Consider the following 18,978-nt stretch of genomic DNA (forward strand, 5'->3'; position numbering starts at 1 on the left):
ACTGATGAACACTCAAGCTGTTTCCAGATCTTGGCTACTGTAGATAATGCTGCAGTGAACATCAAGGTGCATATATTCTTTCAAATTAGTGTTTCAGGTTTCTTCAGATAATACTCTCAGAAGTGGGATTGCTGGATCAAAAGAGACAGTGCCATTTTTATTTTTTAGGAAGCTCCATACTGTTTTCCATAATGCTTTTTGACTTGAATTCTGGTTTGGTTGCAGTAAAAAATTACCACATCTACATTTATTTTTGAGACCTACTTTATTTTAAAATTATGTTTTAATTTTAGGTTTTCTTTTATAAATAGCATTTAGTGGACGTTTATAAACCCACCTTGAGAATTTCTTAAAATTATTTTGACTACTAAATTATTCCTGTTATATTAGTTGAGCATTTTAGTTTGTTTTAAATTTCAAACAAATTTAAAATTTTAACTTTTAGGAGATCATTCACTGACTTCTAAAAGTTGAAGGGTGTAAGGGTTACCAAGGGGCACAAGGAATCTTTTGGAGGTGATGGAAATGTTCTGTATGAAAGGGTAGTGGTGGTTTCACAGGTTATACAACCATCAACATTGTACAGTTGAAATCAGTGAAAGTTACTGTATGTCAGTTATTCCTCAAATCTGATAAGGAAAGAAATTCCAATTCCTTCCTCATTCAGAGGTAATCATTATGAATTTGTTTTGTACATTTCTGGCCCATTTAAAAAAACACTCTGTGTACATATATTTATAGAATTCTGTAATTGAGTGTTTTAAATTTAAGCAAGTGGTATGTATCATTTTGAGGTTACTTTTTTCTGCTTAGGGTTTTTGAGATCTATGTGGATCTATTTGAGATCTGTTTTTAACTACTGCTTATAGTTTTCCATTATGTACTTTATCTCCCTTGCTTTGTTTGAGGATACTTTGGTTGTTAGCAATTTTTTGCTATTGCTCTTCAATTATTTATTTTTTGTATTACATGACCAGTTACTGAGGGTGGTAATTCTGAGTCCTTGTATGTCTGGAATTGTTCTTTTGTTTTCTTGGTTGATTGGTATTTTAGTTTATAATCATTTTTTCTCAGTTTGGAACATATTGTTTTATTTTTGCCTAATGAGATCTGATACGTCATATATTTCTCTGCCCTAGGTAACCTGTTTTATGTTTTCAGAAGCTTAATGAAATTTTCTCTTTATTTTTGGTGTTCTGAAATTTCTTCTGTTTGTGTCCAGGTACAGGGTATTTTCCAGTATTTTTCAGTCCTTGCTGATCTAGATACAGGATTTAGTATTTCTTTGAGCATTCTCCCCGCTCCTCTTTTCTGGTGGAATTTCTATTAGATTTGTTGATATTGTGGTTCTGTCCCCCACATCTCAACAATTCCAGACGTACATTCCCTCTCTGTCTTTTTGCCCAGTGTTGTAGAATACCTTAATATTTATCACCCCCCAAAATTTCCTCTTGCTCCTGTGTAATCCATCTCTTTCTTTCCTCCCAGTCTCCAGACAAAAATAGATCTGCTTTTTGACACTTCGGTTTGTACTTTCTCAAATTTTAAATACAAGGAATCATGTAGTGTGTACTCCTGGGAGGGGTGGGCTGACTTCTTTCATTCAACAAAATTATTTTGAGAAATAGTTCGTGTATGGAGATAGGTGAATTTATTCAATTGTCAGCATGCATTTGGGTTGTTTGCAGTTTTTAGTGATTACAAATAAAGCATCTGTGAATATTCATATATATCTTTCCTCTGAATATGTGCTTTTGCTTTTCTTAGTCAAATATTTGGGAATGTATTGGCTGGATCCTATCATAGGTGTATGTCGCTCACTTCAAAAAGTTGTCAAACTGTTCTTTACAGCATGGTTTTGTGTTGTGTTTGATGCATTCCCACTAGGAGTGTATGAGTTTCAGTTGCTCCACTTCTGGGCCATGGGTTGGTGTGAATAGTCTTTGAAATTTCTAGCATGCTGGTGACTGTGTAGTGGTGGCTCCTGGTGGTTTTCATTTGTCCTTCCTTGATGATTAATGATATTGAGCACCTTTTCATGAGCTTATTTTTCCCATCTTTACATACACGTGAAGCTTGTGTTCAAACCTTTTGCCCACTAAAAAAAAAAAAAGGCACCTTGTTCTGAGTTCTTCAGATATTCTAGATGCTGGTAAGGTCTTTGTTGGTTACATGTTTTGCAAAAATTTTTTCCCAGTCTTCGGTTTGCCTTTCTAGTGTCTTAAGTATCTAGGTTATTAAAATTTGACTCTTCTCTAATTCAGCTTATCTACTATGTTTTTAATTTTAATAAACAATATGAAGGCTGATTTTTTAAATCATTACTGCACCTTTTACTCTATATTTTAATTATACTTAACACTTCTCCCTCTCCCTTGCTCTATTTGCTGTTACAACACAATTTTTTAAGGTGTTACTTTCTTTGTTTAGTTTGTACCTTCATCGGATTAGTTTTTTCTGACATGTTTCGTAGTCACTGGTTCTGTGCTCCTTCTCTTTGTGTTTAGACTTCCTGTCACTGCATGGAGGCTTTAGGTAGCACCCAAGAGCTAGTCTAGGTGTGGAGACTCTGCTCCTTTAGGTTTTTTACCAACCCATCTAGGACATTGGCTGCTTTTTCAGCCCAAGCCCCATGTTCCCTGTTCCTACTTCAGAGTAGATGCTGCTGCTGTTCCCAGTTGCTTGGCACCAGGGGGCATGTGTGTTTTGGGGGTAGGGGCACAGTTTACTCACCTGGCTGCTCCTGCTGTGGAGTCATCCAGTCATGTCCTTTTTGATCTAGAGCTTCCTTCTTTTCTCCTTTAGTTTTTAATTTTTTCAAAGAATCATACAAGTATCATTGCTGTCCTTTTATTTATTTTTAAAAGTTTCTTTTATTGTAAAATTTTGAAATTACAGTTTACATTCAATATTATTTTGTATTAGGTGTATAGCTTCTGTTCTCCACCTTTGGTGAGCCACCTCACTTGTTTCTGGGAGGTCTTCTCTGGTGAAATAAACCCCTGTCCTTTCTCTACCTGCTAAAGACAGTTAACTGTGTTCTCCCCCCAGCACTTGATATCTGTAATTCTTAGTTTATGTGTCTGCCACTTAGGATAATTATATTCTATGTAAATTTATCACCTTGAGTAACACAGAATGCTTGAAATATTTTACAGAGAATGAGAGTTTTGATTACAAAAGGTAACAACTTGAGGCTTCCAGGGACAGTAGGCTAAGTAAGGTACCTCACAGAGAAGTACTGGTCTGGGTGTACCTCTCTTACTGGTAGGTAAATCTTGCGCAGGTTATTTAATCTGGTGTAATCTTTTTATAACACCATAATTTTAATAAATATATAAAATTTGGTTGCATGTATATATGCATATATTTTTATTTTAAAAATAATACGTACTCATTAGTTTAAGGAAATTAAGAGCTAGACCTATAAAATTCTTAGAAGAAAACAATGCAAGTTTTACGACTGGATTAGGCAATGGAGTTTTTTTTGTTTTGGTCATGAAAAGATACTCAATATCATTTGCTTAGGGAAATGTAGATCATACCCACTAGGGTAGCTGTATAAAGAGACAGTAAGGAGTGTTGATGAAGCTGTGGAGAACTTGGAGTGCTGTTGGTGGGAGTGTAGAATGGTACAACTGCTTTGGAAAACGGTCTGGCCCTTAATCAAAAAGGCTAAATGTAGAGTTATCATATGACCTAGCAATTCTACTCATAGGTCAATAGAATGTGGATTATACCTCAGTAAAAAGTTATTTTTTAAAATTCAGATATACAAAGGATTTTAAACTTGTCCATATAATTTACTTTTTAAAAAATATACTCTATTGACTATGCTATTACAGTTGTGCCAGTTTTCCTCCTTTGCCCCCCTCCACCCAGTACCCCAGTTCCCTCCAGCAATCCTCCCCTTAGTTCATGTCCATGGGTCATGCATGTAAGTTCTTTGGCTACTCCATTTCCTACACTGTTCTTAACATCCCCCTGTCCATTTTGTATCTACCAATTTGTACTTAATCCCTGCGCCTTTTCCCCCCCCCTCTACTTTCCCACTCCCAAATGATAACCCTCCAAATCATCTCCATACCTATTATTTTGTTCCTGTTCTGCTTGTTTGCTTAGTTTGTATTTTTAAATTCAGTTGTTGATAGTTGGGAATTTGTTGCCTTTTTGATATTCATAGATTTGATCTTTTTCTTATAGTTCCCTTTAACATTTCATATAATAATGGATTGCTGATGATGAGCTCCCTTAGCTTTACCTTGTCTGGGAAACACTTTATCCGCCCTTCCATTGGGTCCCTGCTTTTCATCTCTTTGAATACTCCTTACTAATCCCTCCTTGCCTGCAAGTTTCTTTTGAGAAATCAGTTGATAGTCTTATGGGAACTCCTTTGTAGATAACCCTGCTTTTCTCTTGCTGCTTTTAAGATTCTCTCTTTATCTTTAACCTTTGGCATTTTAATTATGATGTGTTGTCAAGGGGTCCTATTTGGGCCCAACTTGTTTGGGACACTGTGCTTCCTGAACTTGTATGTCTCCTCCCTTCACCAAATTAAGGAAGTTTTCTTTCATTATTTTTTCAAATAAGTTTTCAATTTCTTGCTGTCCTCCTTCTGGCATCCCTATGATTCAAATGTTTGTATGTTTGGAGATGTTCCAGAGGCTCCTTATTTTCTCCTCATTTTTTAAATTCCTTTTTCTTCTTGCTGTTCTGATTGAATGCTTTTTTCTTCCTTATGTTCCAAATCATTGATTTGATTATTAGCTTCATGCACTCTTCTGTTGGTTCCCTGTAGATTTTTCTTTATTTCACTTAATGCAACCTTCATTTCTGCCTTGGTCAAATGAGTTCTTTGAGCATCCTGATACACAGTGTTTAGAACTCTGCATCTAATAGATTGCTTTTTTCCATTTGGTGTAGTTCTTTTTCTGGAGTTTTGTCCTATTCTTTCATTTGGGCCATATTTTGTTGTCTCCTCAACTTGGCAGCTTCCCTGTATTTGTTTCTGTGTATTAGGTAGAGCTGTTTTGTCTCCCTATCTTAGTGGCATGGCCTATTGCAGAAAAGGCACCTGTAAATTGGGTGGGGCAGAGCCTTAGGTAATCGCCAGGGTGAGGCAGCCCCATTCACCACTTTGTGGCTCTGTGTGGGGGAGGGCTCACAGAGGGGACAATGCCGCTGCTTGACCTCTGGAGATTTGCCCAGGAGGGGGCTGTCTCCTGGCACTCGCCCTGTTGCCAGTCCCATCATTTTCTCCCCATATGCCACTTGTACCCTTCCAGCAGTTGGCCTGGTGCTGAATCCCAGAGCAGATAGGTCTGTGTAAGTCATGAGACCTTTGCATGCCCTTTAAGGAGGAGTCTTCTGAAAATCTGGCAGTTTCTTCCGCCACCCCAACCCCCACTGGTTTTTACAGCCAGAAGTTCTGGGGGGCTTATCTTTCTGGTACTGGAACCCTTAGCTGGGTGGTCTGGTCTAGGGCTGGGCTCACTTGCTTCTAGGGTATCCCTCCCGACTTTTATCCACCACACATGCATGTGTGGCTGCCTGTTTTGCCATTTCTCTGCGCCATTCTGCATCCTTATGCCTCTCTGCATCTCCACCCCTCCTACCCACCTGGATGACTTCAGCTTCTTTAAATCCTTAGTTGTCAGATTTCCATACAGGTCAGTTTTCTGACAAATCTGGGTGATAATTTGTTTTGTAGTCTAGTTGTAATTTTTGGTGTAATTGTGCAGGGATGTGAAGTGTGTTTACTTACATTTCCACCTTGACTGGAAGTCCATAATTGACTTTTTTAAATTATACTTGCGTCTGCTTTAAAAATATATATATATATTTTGAGTTTTTATTGGATTATAATAAGATTAAAGAAGGCTGGGGGTTTTCTGTTGTGTGGCCCCTGGGTTGTTGGGTGTTATAATATGAGGCAGCAGTTTGTTCCAATGTTATCTTCTGCCTGCGGCTGTAGGGAACAGTTAGTTGTTTTTGCTTCCAGTAATTTCCAGTCCAATCGCTGGCTGTGAAGATTGGTGAGGAGGTGGCTCTCCACAGAGTCCAGAGACAGAGAAGGATTAGAACCCTCCCTCAACCTCATAGAGACAAGGTTAGGGGACTAGCTGGCATGGGATGCGCATCCACTGCCCACTGCTCTCTTGGTCGCAAGTCTCAGGAGGCCAGAGGAGAGGGAGAAATAGAGAACATCCCTGTATGGGCCACCAAAATGTTAGGGTGGTCGGTGACAAGAGTGAAAGAATTCACAGAAGAAAGTGTAGAGAGTAAAGTCTTTATTCACTCTCCAAGAAAGGAGAGGGGGATGGTGTGGAGCGATACATAAGCCTGCTTAAAAAAAATTGTTTCTTAAACATTTTATATATCTATTTTTAGAGAGCGGGGAAGGGAGGGAGAAAGAAAGGGAGAGAAACATCAGTGTGTGGTTGCCTCTCGCACACCCCTTCCTGGGGACCTGGTTTGCAACCCAGGCATGTGCCCTGACTGGGAATGGAGCGGCGACCCTTTGGTTCACAGGCCAGCGCTCGGTCTACTAAGTCACACCAGCCAGGGCTACTTTAAAATTTTTTAAACTGTAAACGCCAGTTTGTTTACCAAGGGGATGTAGTTTGTAATCAGAAAAAAATTTCCAAGGAGAGGCACAGTTTTTCTAGTATCTCGGCACCGTCAGACAGCAAGGGAGTTGGCAGCGAGAGTCAGATCACAGGGTCTCCCAGTGAGGTGAGTGGGTGTGTATGTGCAGGCCTTTATGAAGCCTAATGATACCCCCATCCCCCGCCAGGTTATGGTACTGGTGTTGTATAACAGTTTGTCTGGTCCGTGTCCCAGGTTCCTAGTACAGAGGGGTGCTAGGTTGATAGGAGTGTCTTTATTGTACTAGAATGACACATAGTGGGGCATCTAGATAGGTTCCATGGGGGCCTATGGGGGCTGGCAACCAGAGGGACCAACCATGTGTTTTGGAGCTAGTTCTGACCTCTAGGGAGGGTAGAGGAAGGAGCTGGAGATTGGTTTCAATCATGTGGCCTATGATTTAGTCATACCTACCTAATGAAACCCCAATAACAACTCTGGATACTGATGCTTAGTGGGGCTTCAAGGCTGGGGAGCACATGGATGTGCTGAGACGGTGCTGTGCCTTCCTTCCAGGAGGAGAGGGCATAGAAACTGCGTTCCCTCCCAGACCTCCCCCTTTGTGTATCCTTGATGATCAACTGTAATCCTAAGTATGGCCCTTTCCTGAGTCCTAAGTCTTCTAGGGAAGAACCAAACCTGAGGTGTAGTGGGAACCTCCCAGGTTGGTAAACCAGTTGCTAAGAAGTTTGGATGGCATCTGCAGGAAGGGCATTCTTGGGAGGACTGAGCCATGAATTAGTCTGTGCTACTCCAGGTGGTTGCTACCAAAACCGAATTGTCAGACACCTAGTTGCGGTTGAAAGGGAGTGACTGGACACTACAACCAACTTTTCTTTCCCATGGATGACATAGCGTAAACCTTGGCCAAATTCTTGCTGCTTAAGAGTCCACATGAATCCAACCTCATTTGTTAAAACATTTTTGAGAATAAAATGCAATTGACTAGATTAGACTTTGAACCTTAAGTTTAGCCTTAAAGTGTAGTTGCAGCATCATTCCAAAAATGTTTCTAGGTTTTTGGCCTTTGTCCCCCTGAATACTTTTCTTTTTATGTCATGGAGTCCCTGGACTTATATTTTCATTTCTATAATGTAAGTTAATTAAATACTATTTTACCCCCTTTTCTTTCAGATGGGACAAAGTGGTCAGGCCAGGATTTGAGCCCAAGTCTGACTGGCATAGCCCCTGCATGTAACCACCCTGCTCCATAGCCTCCAGTTGCATCTGTCCTTAGCACCTACCCCCTCATCAAAACAGGAGCAGAGAGAGGGAAAGGATTAGAAAACGGGGCTTCTCGAGGAACAGAAAGGAAGAGGGAGGAGAAGGGTGAATTCCTCTTTGAGGGAGAGGCAGAAGTTTGTAATTGTTCAACAGTTTTATTATGTACCTTCGATTGGAGAGTGAAAAATGTAGTGGTAGGATTGTTTTGCCTCTATACTGTTAGAACAACAGGGTAATTATAGCATGAAACTTTTTGGTATTTATTTTGGATAAACATCTTTGGTTATGATTCTGTTGACTTCTGACTGTTTAAAATACTTATGTTCCTTCAGAACTTTACTCAGTTTTTTTTAGGTTAGCGATGTAAGGAAATTCTTGAAGGATTTAAAGCTAGGGAACATCAGTAAAATAAGCACAACTTAGGCTTCATTTATTGTTTCCTGCTTGCCATGACTAGCACTGACGCAGACATGGCACATTGAACAGTTCCCGTCCGCACCACCCCGTCACTAACCGAGGAGGCCTCCAGTTTGAGCTCCGTCATGGTGTTAGACCCATCAGGAAACTGCATCTGAGTGTCCAACTGCACGTTTACCCCTGTGAGAGCAGCAGTTTACAATTTCTGTTTTTATTTTCTGTTGTTTTTCTTTTCCCTTTAGGAGGGGAGAGGAGGTTAAATGTTGCTGTCATTTCATGTATGAGATTTATAAGTGAGATTCATTTTAATTTTTAAATGTTAGGTTTGGATCTCTTAGCAAAATAATTTTTTTTTTAATCAAGTAGGAAAAACTCACTTCAGTGCTGGAAATGACTGACTGACTTGTTTGTACACTCCCTACATTCAGAATTACCTTAATGTACTAATACATGGCATCAGATTTGGGACATGGCTGTTAACTTGTGTATCTGTTTTAGGAACCTCTTTGTAGGAAGTTTGAACACTTTTCATTGTGTAATGGTTCTTTAGAAACCATATTTGGATACAGCTTCTTCATGTCTCCTATATGTTTATTTGCTTTGTAACCGTGTTTATGGCAATTTAAAATGAAGTTTTGAAAATGTTATGATAAAAATATTTGAGATGGCTTTAAAACAGTGCTAAATAATTTAACTCTTAACACTTTTGTTTCGAACTTCTTCAGTTTACTATCTACTGCATTCGTTGACAAACTACTCGGGCCTCAATCTGACTGTTTTTGTACAAGGTTGTGTTGGAACAAAGCCCACACTCATTACATGTATGTACAATATTTGTCCACTCTGCTCCGCTGGGTAGAGGATTTTATCCGTAGATCCTACAAACATGTAGATCTGAAAGGATCATTTCTCTCCTATATGTCATTAAACTAGCCTTTGAGCTTCACATGTGTTTCCTCCCCTTCTGTGGTTAACTGTTTGCCTCATTGAGATTGGTCTTCCCTTTCTTTCCTGCAACAGGGTCGCTGTGTGGGTAGGGAAGCGATGCTGTGTGAAGGTGACATGCTCTTCTCCTTTCCTCCTTCTGTCCTCTCGCTCCCTATTTTTGGCCTCCTGGTAATTGGGGCAGGGTGGGGATGGGGGAATGTTAGTCTAAATTAAAATAAAATTGCCTTAACTGTGTTTCCTCATTACTTGAAAAGGGGGAGAAAGGGAGACAGTTTTCTGGGCTGCAGTTAAGACAGAAAAGTTACTTAGCTTTTACCAAAATCTGTTTTGGGGTCATGAAGTCTTTTGAGAATCAGAAGAATGTAGTAAAGCTGCTCCAGGCGGGGGGCTAGGGGGTGGATATATTTTGAAATATGTTATTAGGGAAAACTTCTGGAGAGTAGGGTTGAGGAAGTCCAGGAGACTCCAGGACAGGAACAGGGCTGTTCTAGCCGCTGGGCTAGGAGTAGATTGAGGACACAGAATAGGTTTATGACTCGGGAAATGAAGCTGATGTTGATTCAGCTCGGAGGAATTAAGTGTTTTTCACTATTATTATACCTGAGGATTTAATATTCATTGATTAATTTTTAAACATTTAACTATAAATGTGTGATTTTAATATTCTATGTAATTTTGATGGTGACCGCTAGAACTTCAAATATAGACATTTGAGAAAAATCATTATTTTTAGATGTTCTCAAAAAAAGGTCACAGGCTTAGGATAGAACGATCATGGTGTTTTCAGGTTGTGAAGAGACAAAGATCGAGCCCTTGATGTTGAGGCTTGTGTCAGCCGGCTTTCGCGTTGTGCTTCGCAGTAGCGTTGTGAAGGCCCGTTGGTTGGGGTGCTTGTTTCTGGTCTTGACCTCTCTTTGCTTTCGCATGAGCCTTCCACTCAACTAGTGTTTCCTAAACTTTATTCGTGGAATACCACCTTCATGATTTGCCTTTCTGTACATTCCCTGGCTATTCTTTAAATCAACTCACTTTTTAACACTTAAATTTATGCATATAATTACTGTACGAAATACGGGGTTGATATACTAATTCTTTTCTATTTGCCACTTAAAGAAACATGTACAGATTGGGTTTGTCCCACTTAAAATCTTTTATCTTTCTAGAGGGCATCAAGTCCAATTTGGGAAACACTCCTCCAAGTGCCAGAATTTTAAAGCTCTGACCTTGAACCTGAGTATGCCTTGTAGAAGCTACTTATACCTGGAAGTGTTAGCAGGGTGGGTGGGTGCTCCCTTGCTGAAGTACTCCTTGCTTGGGCAAGCTCATGTTCTGAATATGGAGATATTTGGCTGTGTGCATGGCAGAGCTTGGCATCCTGGCCTTGCAGTGGTTGGTTTGTTTTTTTTTAATCTGGACACAACGTGTGCACAATGTATGTTTATATCTCCAAATTTCATAAGTTTTATTTTCTTCTACAGGTTTGATCTTGCTCTTCTACCTAGTCTTTTATGGGTTCCTGGCTACACTCTTCACGTTCACAATGTGGGTTATGCTTCAGACTCTGAATGATGAAGTTCCAAAATATCGTGACCAGATTTCTAGTCCAGGTAACTAACTTGCCATTGGAATGGTTTGTATAGCTTCATCACAAATGTTTTACATAGCAGATAAAAGGTTGTTAAACCTTGGCATTAGGTAATGTGAAAGTTTTGATTTTGTTGATTGTTTAATATTTACACACTGATACAAAGACCTTTAATATTTACACACTGATACAAAGACCTTTAATATTTACATACTGAGCTGATAAATCTTGTGTCCTTTGCCAAAAGCAAGCAGAAATTAATATCGAGAATTATAGTAAAGCCAGATTTGATGGAGGGATGACGTTCTAAACAACTGAGATCCCCAGCCAGGGCTGAAACAGTCTTGGAATGCCAGCTCTGCCTTCATTGTTGGCCATGGCTCTTGTGTTCAAGATGCTGGCTATTTTTACAGAAAGAAGATAATAACATGCCAGAACCCCAGTGTATATTCCCCAAAATGCGAACAACTTCTAGAGACAATACAAATGGAAGGCTCTACATGGAAGAGTGGGATCTGGGTAGCAGGCAGGCCAAGAAAGGGGGGATCTAGCATGAGGTTTCTGTCCACAGGAGTGGCTCTCATCCAGTGTTGATTTGCCTTCCAGAGGCCATTCAGAAATGTCTGGAGACATTTTTGGTTGTCGCACTGGAGCGGCGCCACTCTGAATACAGGCCAGGCACGTTCCGAAATAAACATCCACAATGCACAGCACAACCTGCCACAATGAAGAATTACCCAGTTCACAGTGTCAGTAGTGCCACGACACGAACCTTAATCTAGATCCTTGCTCACTGCATGGACTTGTAAGCCATGTCCACAGCCAAACTGAACCAGTTTCTCAACCTACTTTTTCTTAGAACAGTGTATTTTAATGGGTTTTCCTTTGTTTGCAGCTAATTCTGCCTAAACATGAGTAATTCTTAACCTTTCAGTTTATTTGACCAAGTATCAGACTAGCTCCATGCTAATTTTCTCGCATCTCTCATTGTAGCTATTTTCTTTCAACTTATACTAATTTTAAGATAATTATTTTTCTTACTGCTTCAGTTATGTTAATTACCATTGAACATAAGCTGATCTATTTCAGAAATATTAAACTCTTTATAATTGCATGAATAATATAAGCAGTGAAATATGTTTAATATATTTAAGTACAGTTTTAAACTGAGTTCCATAAAATTATTTACCAAGTGTATTATGGCTCTTAATGTATCATTAGTTTAAATAAATGAATGAATATGCACACATTCATATGTATGTATAATATTAGATGAGTATACATTAGTTAAACATCTTCATGGATTGTGGGCAATTTTTGTTTTTTTGCTTGCATTTTCTGAGTTTTTTTTTTTTTTTTTTTTAACAATGATCAGCATTTCAGTACATTTTTACCCAGTAAAATAATCACTAGCTTCAAGTTTCAGGGGTGGTGTGTGTGGGTGTGTGTGTTCTCTCAATCACAAGCACATACTGCCTATCCACACCCCTACTGACACACACACACATTCGTACCCCAGTGGTTGAGATTGGAAAGAAATAAGTTATTGTAGTCTTCACATTCTGGAGATGGTCATGGTTTGGGGTAAGCTAAAATCTTTATTTGGAGTGTGCATGTCGAAAATGTGGCTGCACCGCACTGTCCCGCTGTGGATTTTTTTATGTAAGAATTTCAAACGGGCTGTTGGCTGATAAATCGCAGGAGCTAGGGCTCCGGGAGCATTGCTGTGGACCTCAGAAGTAACTGGTGTCGGAAATTGTTTTAACATTCATACAAAATTTTGTAAATTTTTAAAAATTCTCTTAAAATTAGTCATACAAAGGAATGCAGTTTCTAAATATAACAGATTTCTTCATGTTTTTCTTTAAAATTAATTTAGAAATCTGCATGTTTTATTTTGGGTTTTTCTTAAAAGGTAGATGTTTTTTACAGGTACATGCAAGCTGCCTTGACTCTGTTACATTTTTGCTTGCAGTATAATAATATGGCTTGTTCCTGCTATAAAACGTAAAGAAAAACAGTAACATGTATATAACAGATTATTCTTTCATTTATCGGATGGTCAGAGGTGTTACTTCTACTGTCAACCTAAGAAATGTCCAAACCTGTAGGGAATTTTGATAAGTTTATTTGAGTCAAACTTATGAGATTGCCAGGAAGCAAGGTCTCAAATGCTCCCCGTGACAGTTCACAGTCTACGGAGGGATCATAAGGAAGATTACAGGAAGCACAGAGAAAGCAGGGCTCTGGGGATTGGATTACAGGAGAGCTAAAATTATTGACAGGATTATTTGCTCTCTTGAGGGTAGCCACCCTACAAAGGGGTCTGAAAAATAGGCATTTGAAAGGTTTGTTAACTAGATGCAGGGAAACAATGGATAGGGCTTGCTTAAGGCAAAGATAACCTTTTACTAGAGAAATTACAGCTCTGAGACAGGACTACCCACCCTGACTTGCCCAGGTGGGAAATTATATCATTCTGTGAGGTTTCTTTTGGTCAGATTTATTAACATGTGCGCGCGCCGCCCCCCACCCCCACTTTTTTGGGGGGGTGGTCTGTACTCCATTAAATGCTTTTATTTAAAAAAATAAGTTATTGCTGATTTTATAGTAATATTTCTGTGGGTGGAGTGGTAAGAAAAAAGACATTATGGGATCATACAAATTCAAGTGATCTGCTCTGTTGTGGTAGGTGAATGTGGGGTTGATCATGGGCGCATTTGTGCCTCATACAGAATAAGATTTGCTGTGCCATTTAGGAACAGTGCTTTATTGTATTTAGATAGTAGCGGATCTAGTTTAACTCAAAAGCTGTACAATTCAACTCAGGCAAGTATTTATGGTTTAAAAGAAACTGGATCTGGTTTAAAAAGAAAGAGATGACCATAGGCAGCAATTCTAATGAAAACTAAAACAATCACTTTTAATTTGTGTATTTTTTCAGATTCAGTGCAAGGCATATCTTTAATACTTTGCAGTGGGGAATGTTTAGAAACTAGTGAAAATTTTAGGATTGTTTTTGAAGCTCTTTTTGCAAAGCTGAATTAATAATCTAGATCTAATGCTTTTTAAACGACAGCTTCTATTAAAGTTGGAAGTCTTATTATGTTTCTTACAGATGAATATGCTTACATTTTCTGTCAATAAACTCGTGGAACATGTACTATATACATGAATGTGGACTCCTGCTATGAAATTGTTGGTGGTTATACTCCAAAGTCAGTATGAGAGAAGCGCTTTTTTTTTTTTTTTAAGATTTTATTCATCTTTAGAGAGGGGATGGGAGGGAGAAAGAAGGGGAGAAACATCGATCAGCTGTCTCTCACACGCCCCAGTCGGGGACATGGTGCGCAGCCCAGGCCTGTGCCCTTATTGGGTGGAAATTGAGCCAGCGACTTTTCATAGGCTGGCACTCAACCCACTGAGCCACACCAGCCAGCATGAGAATCACATTTTGTAGAGCCGTGTTTATTGTTGAAGGAAGGCAATTTAACCACAGAGTTAAAATTCCCAAGGCCTCGTTCACTGAATAAGGTGAGCTTTCTTTATGAATATTTCCATACGGCTGTTTGAATGGCAAAAGGGCTGCGATTTGATTTACTAAAATTTTTCTCCATATATTAATGGCAAGTTGACAAAACCTAAAATATTTTATAGAAAAATAAATATAGAAAGTACAAAGTAAACTGTAATTGAACAATAAAAAAAAAAAATACAAAGTAAAACTTGCCTCTTTAAGGAACAGAGCAATTATAATTAATTGTAGCAGACATATTTAGCAAAGTTTCTAATTGGCCTAAGGTGATTTTGCGCATTTGAGATTCTTTTGCTATAGATGTGGACCCTCATAGTCAGAAGTGGGACGTTCTTGGTAATTTCAACCTACCTGTGAACACAGATTTCTGTGTAACTTTGCTGAGATGTGTTTTTTAGGGTTTGGAGGAAAGAGAAGGGAATTTACTGCAGTTAATTTCCCCTTTTCTCCTTTATCTCTTTATAGGACTTATGGTTTTTCCAAAACCGGTGTCAGCGTTGGAGTATTCATTCACTATGTCTGATCCACAGTCCTATAAAGGGTACATTGAAGACCTTAAGAAATTTCTAAAGCGTAAGTTTCTTTTCTTAGAGTAAGATAAAAGATCTAAGTTATTATAGAAACTAGTAGAGATTATTTTACCTTTTTTTTTTTCCCTGTCAAACACAGTCAACTTAGAGGACTTGCAAGTAGATCTTATGATTAGCTGTGATATTCTAACTTACGGGAAGAGGGGTCTAAGCCTATGGGCAGTTGCTTTGAATTTTTTTATCCCATAAGTAGTACATGAGTAAGTTCATTGAGCCATAACATTTATATCTGCATTAAAATGGAAAGTATTTGAGTAATAAATTTAAACTATATTATATAAAATAATGCCTCTTAAGTGCTTGGATCTTTTGCATCCAGTGTTGTGCTTGTGCAGGGAACTGGGGATGTTGTTTATCATTAAAAAAAAAATTTGTGTATCAGTTTTGAGTTTTTTTGGAGTTACCAGTTGCAAAGATTCATAATAGCCCTCTGGCCCAGTTTTTTCTCACATTTTGCTTGGTCTAACCCCATGATATTAACATGAATAATCATCAAATGCTCTGGCTTCTTGGTTCTTGATTGTCTCACCTTTTCTGAGCTACACACTCCTACAGCCATTCCTTAGAACGTGTAGGAGTCCATTGCCAAAATCGCAGATTAAGGCTTTCCTACCGTGACGTTCTGTCATTGCAGTTTGCTTGTGTAACTTTCCTTTACTAGCCTCTGCCTCATTGGGACTTTTACTGACCCTTTTATCCTAGTCCTTCACCCCCAATCTTCCTTCTTATCAAGCTTAATTCCATGGTTTTTTATGTCTTCTTTACTCCTGCCAGTATTTTAAAATCACTTGCCTCTATTTGTCATAAATTGCAATGGATGGAGCCATAAAATTCCTGGATGACGCTCTTCCTTAGAACCTGCCCCTGAGCAGCCAGGTGCTGCTGAACAAGTATTTTCAATGAGACTAATTAACACTGGGCTACTTGATAGCCCCCCTCAGCCCGCTCTGCTACCTGACACGGCTGTGCAGTTGCTCTGGATAATTATTTCCAACCTCTACTCAAACCTCTACTTCCCTACCTTTTCCTTTAGGACCCACTTTCTTCATACATGGTCATGTGCCGCATAGTGATGGTTCAGTCAACAACTGTGTTTACCACAGGGTCCCATAAGATTATAATAGAACTGGAAAATTCCTGTTGCCTAGCAACACTGTACCCATCATAAGGCTATAGCTCAGTGCATTACAACAAATACCATTGTGTCACAGTTGCCAGCAGTATTCGGTACAGCAGCTTGTTGTACAGGTTTGTAGCCAGAGTTATAGGGGAACAGAATTTGTCACCCCAAAACGCCCATGGCATAGGGTTTATTTTAGGCTGTTTAATTTTAGGAAACAGCAGCCTTGGAAGCAGCTCTGAATACCAACTAAAAGTTACCCTTGGTAAAAGACCTTTACGTTTGCAAGGCCAATCTCCATGTGTAAGGGGATGGACCTTATCTCTAGAAATTCTCATCAGTGCAGAAGAGAAACATGAAAACCTGCTGCCCTTGTTTACTGTGCTTTTCCAGGTCGACTCCCATAACTGACACCCCAACCCCAACATCTTTTGTCTTCAGCTGAAGATGGTATATAAAGTGATAGTTTTGGGCTATTTTGGCAAGTTACTCAGTTTTTCTGGGTTTCCCCCATGTATACAGGAGGTATACCTGTTATTAAACTTTTGTCTTTCTCCTGTTAATCTTTTATTATGGGGATGTCTCAGCCAAAAACCCAAAAGGACAGGAAAAACGGTTTTTCCTCCCCTGTAGAGTAATAGGCTATGTGATACAGCCTGGTATGTAGCAGGCTGTGCGGTCCGGGTTTGTGTGCGTACGCGCTCTGATGTCTGCACAATGATGCGCTCACCTAAGGATGCGCTTCTCGGAATCGACCCCCATCATTGGGTGGCACTTGACTCTAACCTTTGTTTCTGAATCAAGAGAAATTTGAAACTGAGATGGGAATTCCCTCTGTGTCCCGCCGCTAATACAACAAACTGCCAGTTCCTCCCACTTGTCTGCGGCACCCTCCTGCCCTGAGGAGGGCGATCGGCTGCACCACCAGCCAGGCTTCGGCTCCTCTCCCCTCTCCTGCCTCAGAAGCATCACACTATTTGCAGTCCCTTCCTAGGTGTGTTTCATCTCTATAGGATCTTTCCTGTCAACATGCAAAACCCTCAGTTCCCTCCTGTTTTAAATCGAAATCCTCTTTTGATCCCACATCTTCTGTTAGCTACCCTCCTAAGTCTCTCTCCCTTCATAGTTAAAGATACACTTACTTTTTATGAGCTAGGATCCATGGATTAAAAATCAAATAGGAAAGAAAGGTCTATAATGAAAACAGTTCCCTGCCCTCCTCCTTCCTCACTGCAGTCCTGTTCATTCCACAAAGACTTTTTTTGAGTGCCTTCTCTGTTGAGCGCTCTTCTAGGCTCCGTCAGTAAACACAGGAAAAGTCTTTGTGGCGGTCACTGGCCCGCAGTGTATCAGAAGGTAATCAGTGTGCGGAGGAGAACAAGGCAGCAAAGGGAGTTGCGGAGAGTTGGGAAGGGCTGCAGTTGTGAAGGGTGGGCTGGCAGGGCCTCGTATCACTCTGCCTGCGCTTCACGGGGTCTTTCAGGAGTTCTGTTCGCTTGGACCACACTGCGGTGGTTCTTTCTGAGACACTATTGCACTTCATACAGACTGCTTAGCAGTGGGTATCTTCCAGTACATTAAGCTCAGTGACAGCGGGGACCATGTCAGGCTTGCTCACTGTTGTACCACTTCTGCCTGACACTGTGCCAGGGCAGGGCAAGCATCTGGCAAGCATTTGTATTTTTTTCTCCTCTTCCCTCCCCATCTCCAAGTTGTAACCAGTTTACCCTTTTACCACTTTAATCAATCTAGTTACCTCCATGTCTGCTAAGAACACCGTTCTCTAAGGTGTCTTTAAATCTTAGCTGTGTTTCAAGTCACCTTAGTGTAGCCTGCATAGTGCTGTATATCTTCAGACCCTTCAGTTATGATTTTCTACTTAACACCTGTCTTCACCGTGCACTATAAGCTCCAGAAGGGCAGTGGCAGTATCTTTTTATGTCCTCACCATTGTGTCTTGGGCCAGGAGCACAGACGGCATTCAGAGGATGCCATAGCCATGGCTTGGACCACCTCACGGTGAGAAAAGAGGTCTATAATCCAGCTTGTATCATTGTTGAAATGCAGTAACTTTAGAGCACTAGGTAACTCTTAACAGTTAAAGGAACAGACTTAACATTCTTTCCCTAAAATTATCTAATACTTAGCATTGCTGTTTTTGTCTTTGAAGAATGTTGTCCAAAGGAGGATATATTCCTGGTGTATTTAAGACCTTTTTTCAGCTGATCTGTGCACACATATGTTTCCTTTTTAGCATATGCTTCAGAAGCACAGAACAATCTCTCAAAGTGTACTGATGGAGCACTCTTTGAACAGATGGGTCCAGTTTATAAAGCATGTCAGTTTCCTGTTACCTTACTTGGAGAATGCAGTGGGGTTGACGATCCTGACTTTGGCTACTCCAGTGGACACCCTTGTATACTTGTGAAAATGAACAGAGTATGTACATATTTTGCTGCTGTTGCTGCTTTTTCCTAATGCCCTCTATTGAGAAGCTGACAAGTATTTTTAAAATGTTATCTCATTTAGGGTAGCTTGTGTAACAGGCCAATAGTGATATGATTGACCTCTGGAAAAATGAATGCAGGAAACAAACAAGATTGGTTCACAGATTAATCATGGTTTAGAGAGTAAAAACAACTTCTGTGCTTCCCTGTCGGAGAGTCACGTGTGCTTAGGCGCAGATGGATGCCTCACGGGGCCGGGGGCCTGGGTGTCGGGCCCTGGTTTTGTTAACTTGCAGTGCTCGCCTTTGAATACTGTGCTGTAAAGTAATTTCAAGTCCCATGGAGAATATATGAAGTTTTGACATATATTTAGTAGGAAAGCATATTTTTATAGTATATGTGTGTATAATTAAATAGTAGAAATACAAATAAAGTTGCATTACAATGAGCTCAGTTATAGCCAG

The 18,978-nt window shown here is 39.8% G+C and overlaps 1 protein-coding gene across 1 annotated transcript in view; it reads left to right on the top strand.

Annotated features, from left to right (window-relative positions):
- ATP1B3 (ATPase Na+/K+ transporting subunit beta 3) overlaps positions 1-18,978 on the top strand; it is a 40,301-nt gene that overhangs the window by 11,970 nt on the left and 9,353 nt on the right. Inside the window, exons 2-4 of the mRNA XM_054594906.1 lie at positions 10,716-10,844; positions 14,823-14,930; positions 18,322-18,506. Coding sequence (XP_054450881.1) covers positions 10,716-10,844; positions 14,823-14,930; positions 18,322-18,506 — 422 coding nt within the window. The remainder of the gene's footprint in view (positions 1-10,715; positions 10,845-14,822; positions 14,931-18,321; positions 18,507-18,978) is intronic.

The sequence above is a fragment of the Pteronotus mesoamericanus genome, unplaced genomic scaffold, assembly GCF_021234165.1.
Source record: "Pteronotus mesoamericanus isolate MK-2021 breed Mesoamerican mustached bat unplaced genomic scaffold, CSHL_Meso_final scaffold_54, whole genome shotgun sequence".
Taxonomy (NCBI): domain Eukaryota; kingdom Metazoa; phylum Chordata; class Mammalia; order Chiroptera; family Mormoopidae; genus Pteronotus; species Pteronotus mesoamericanus.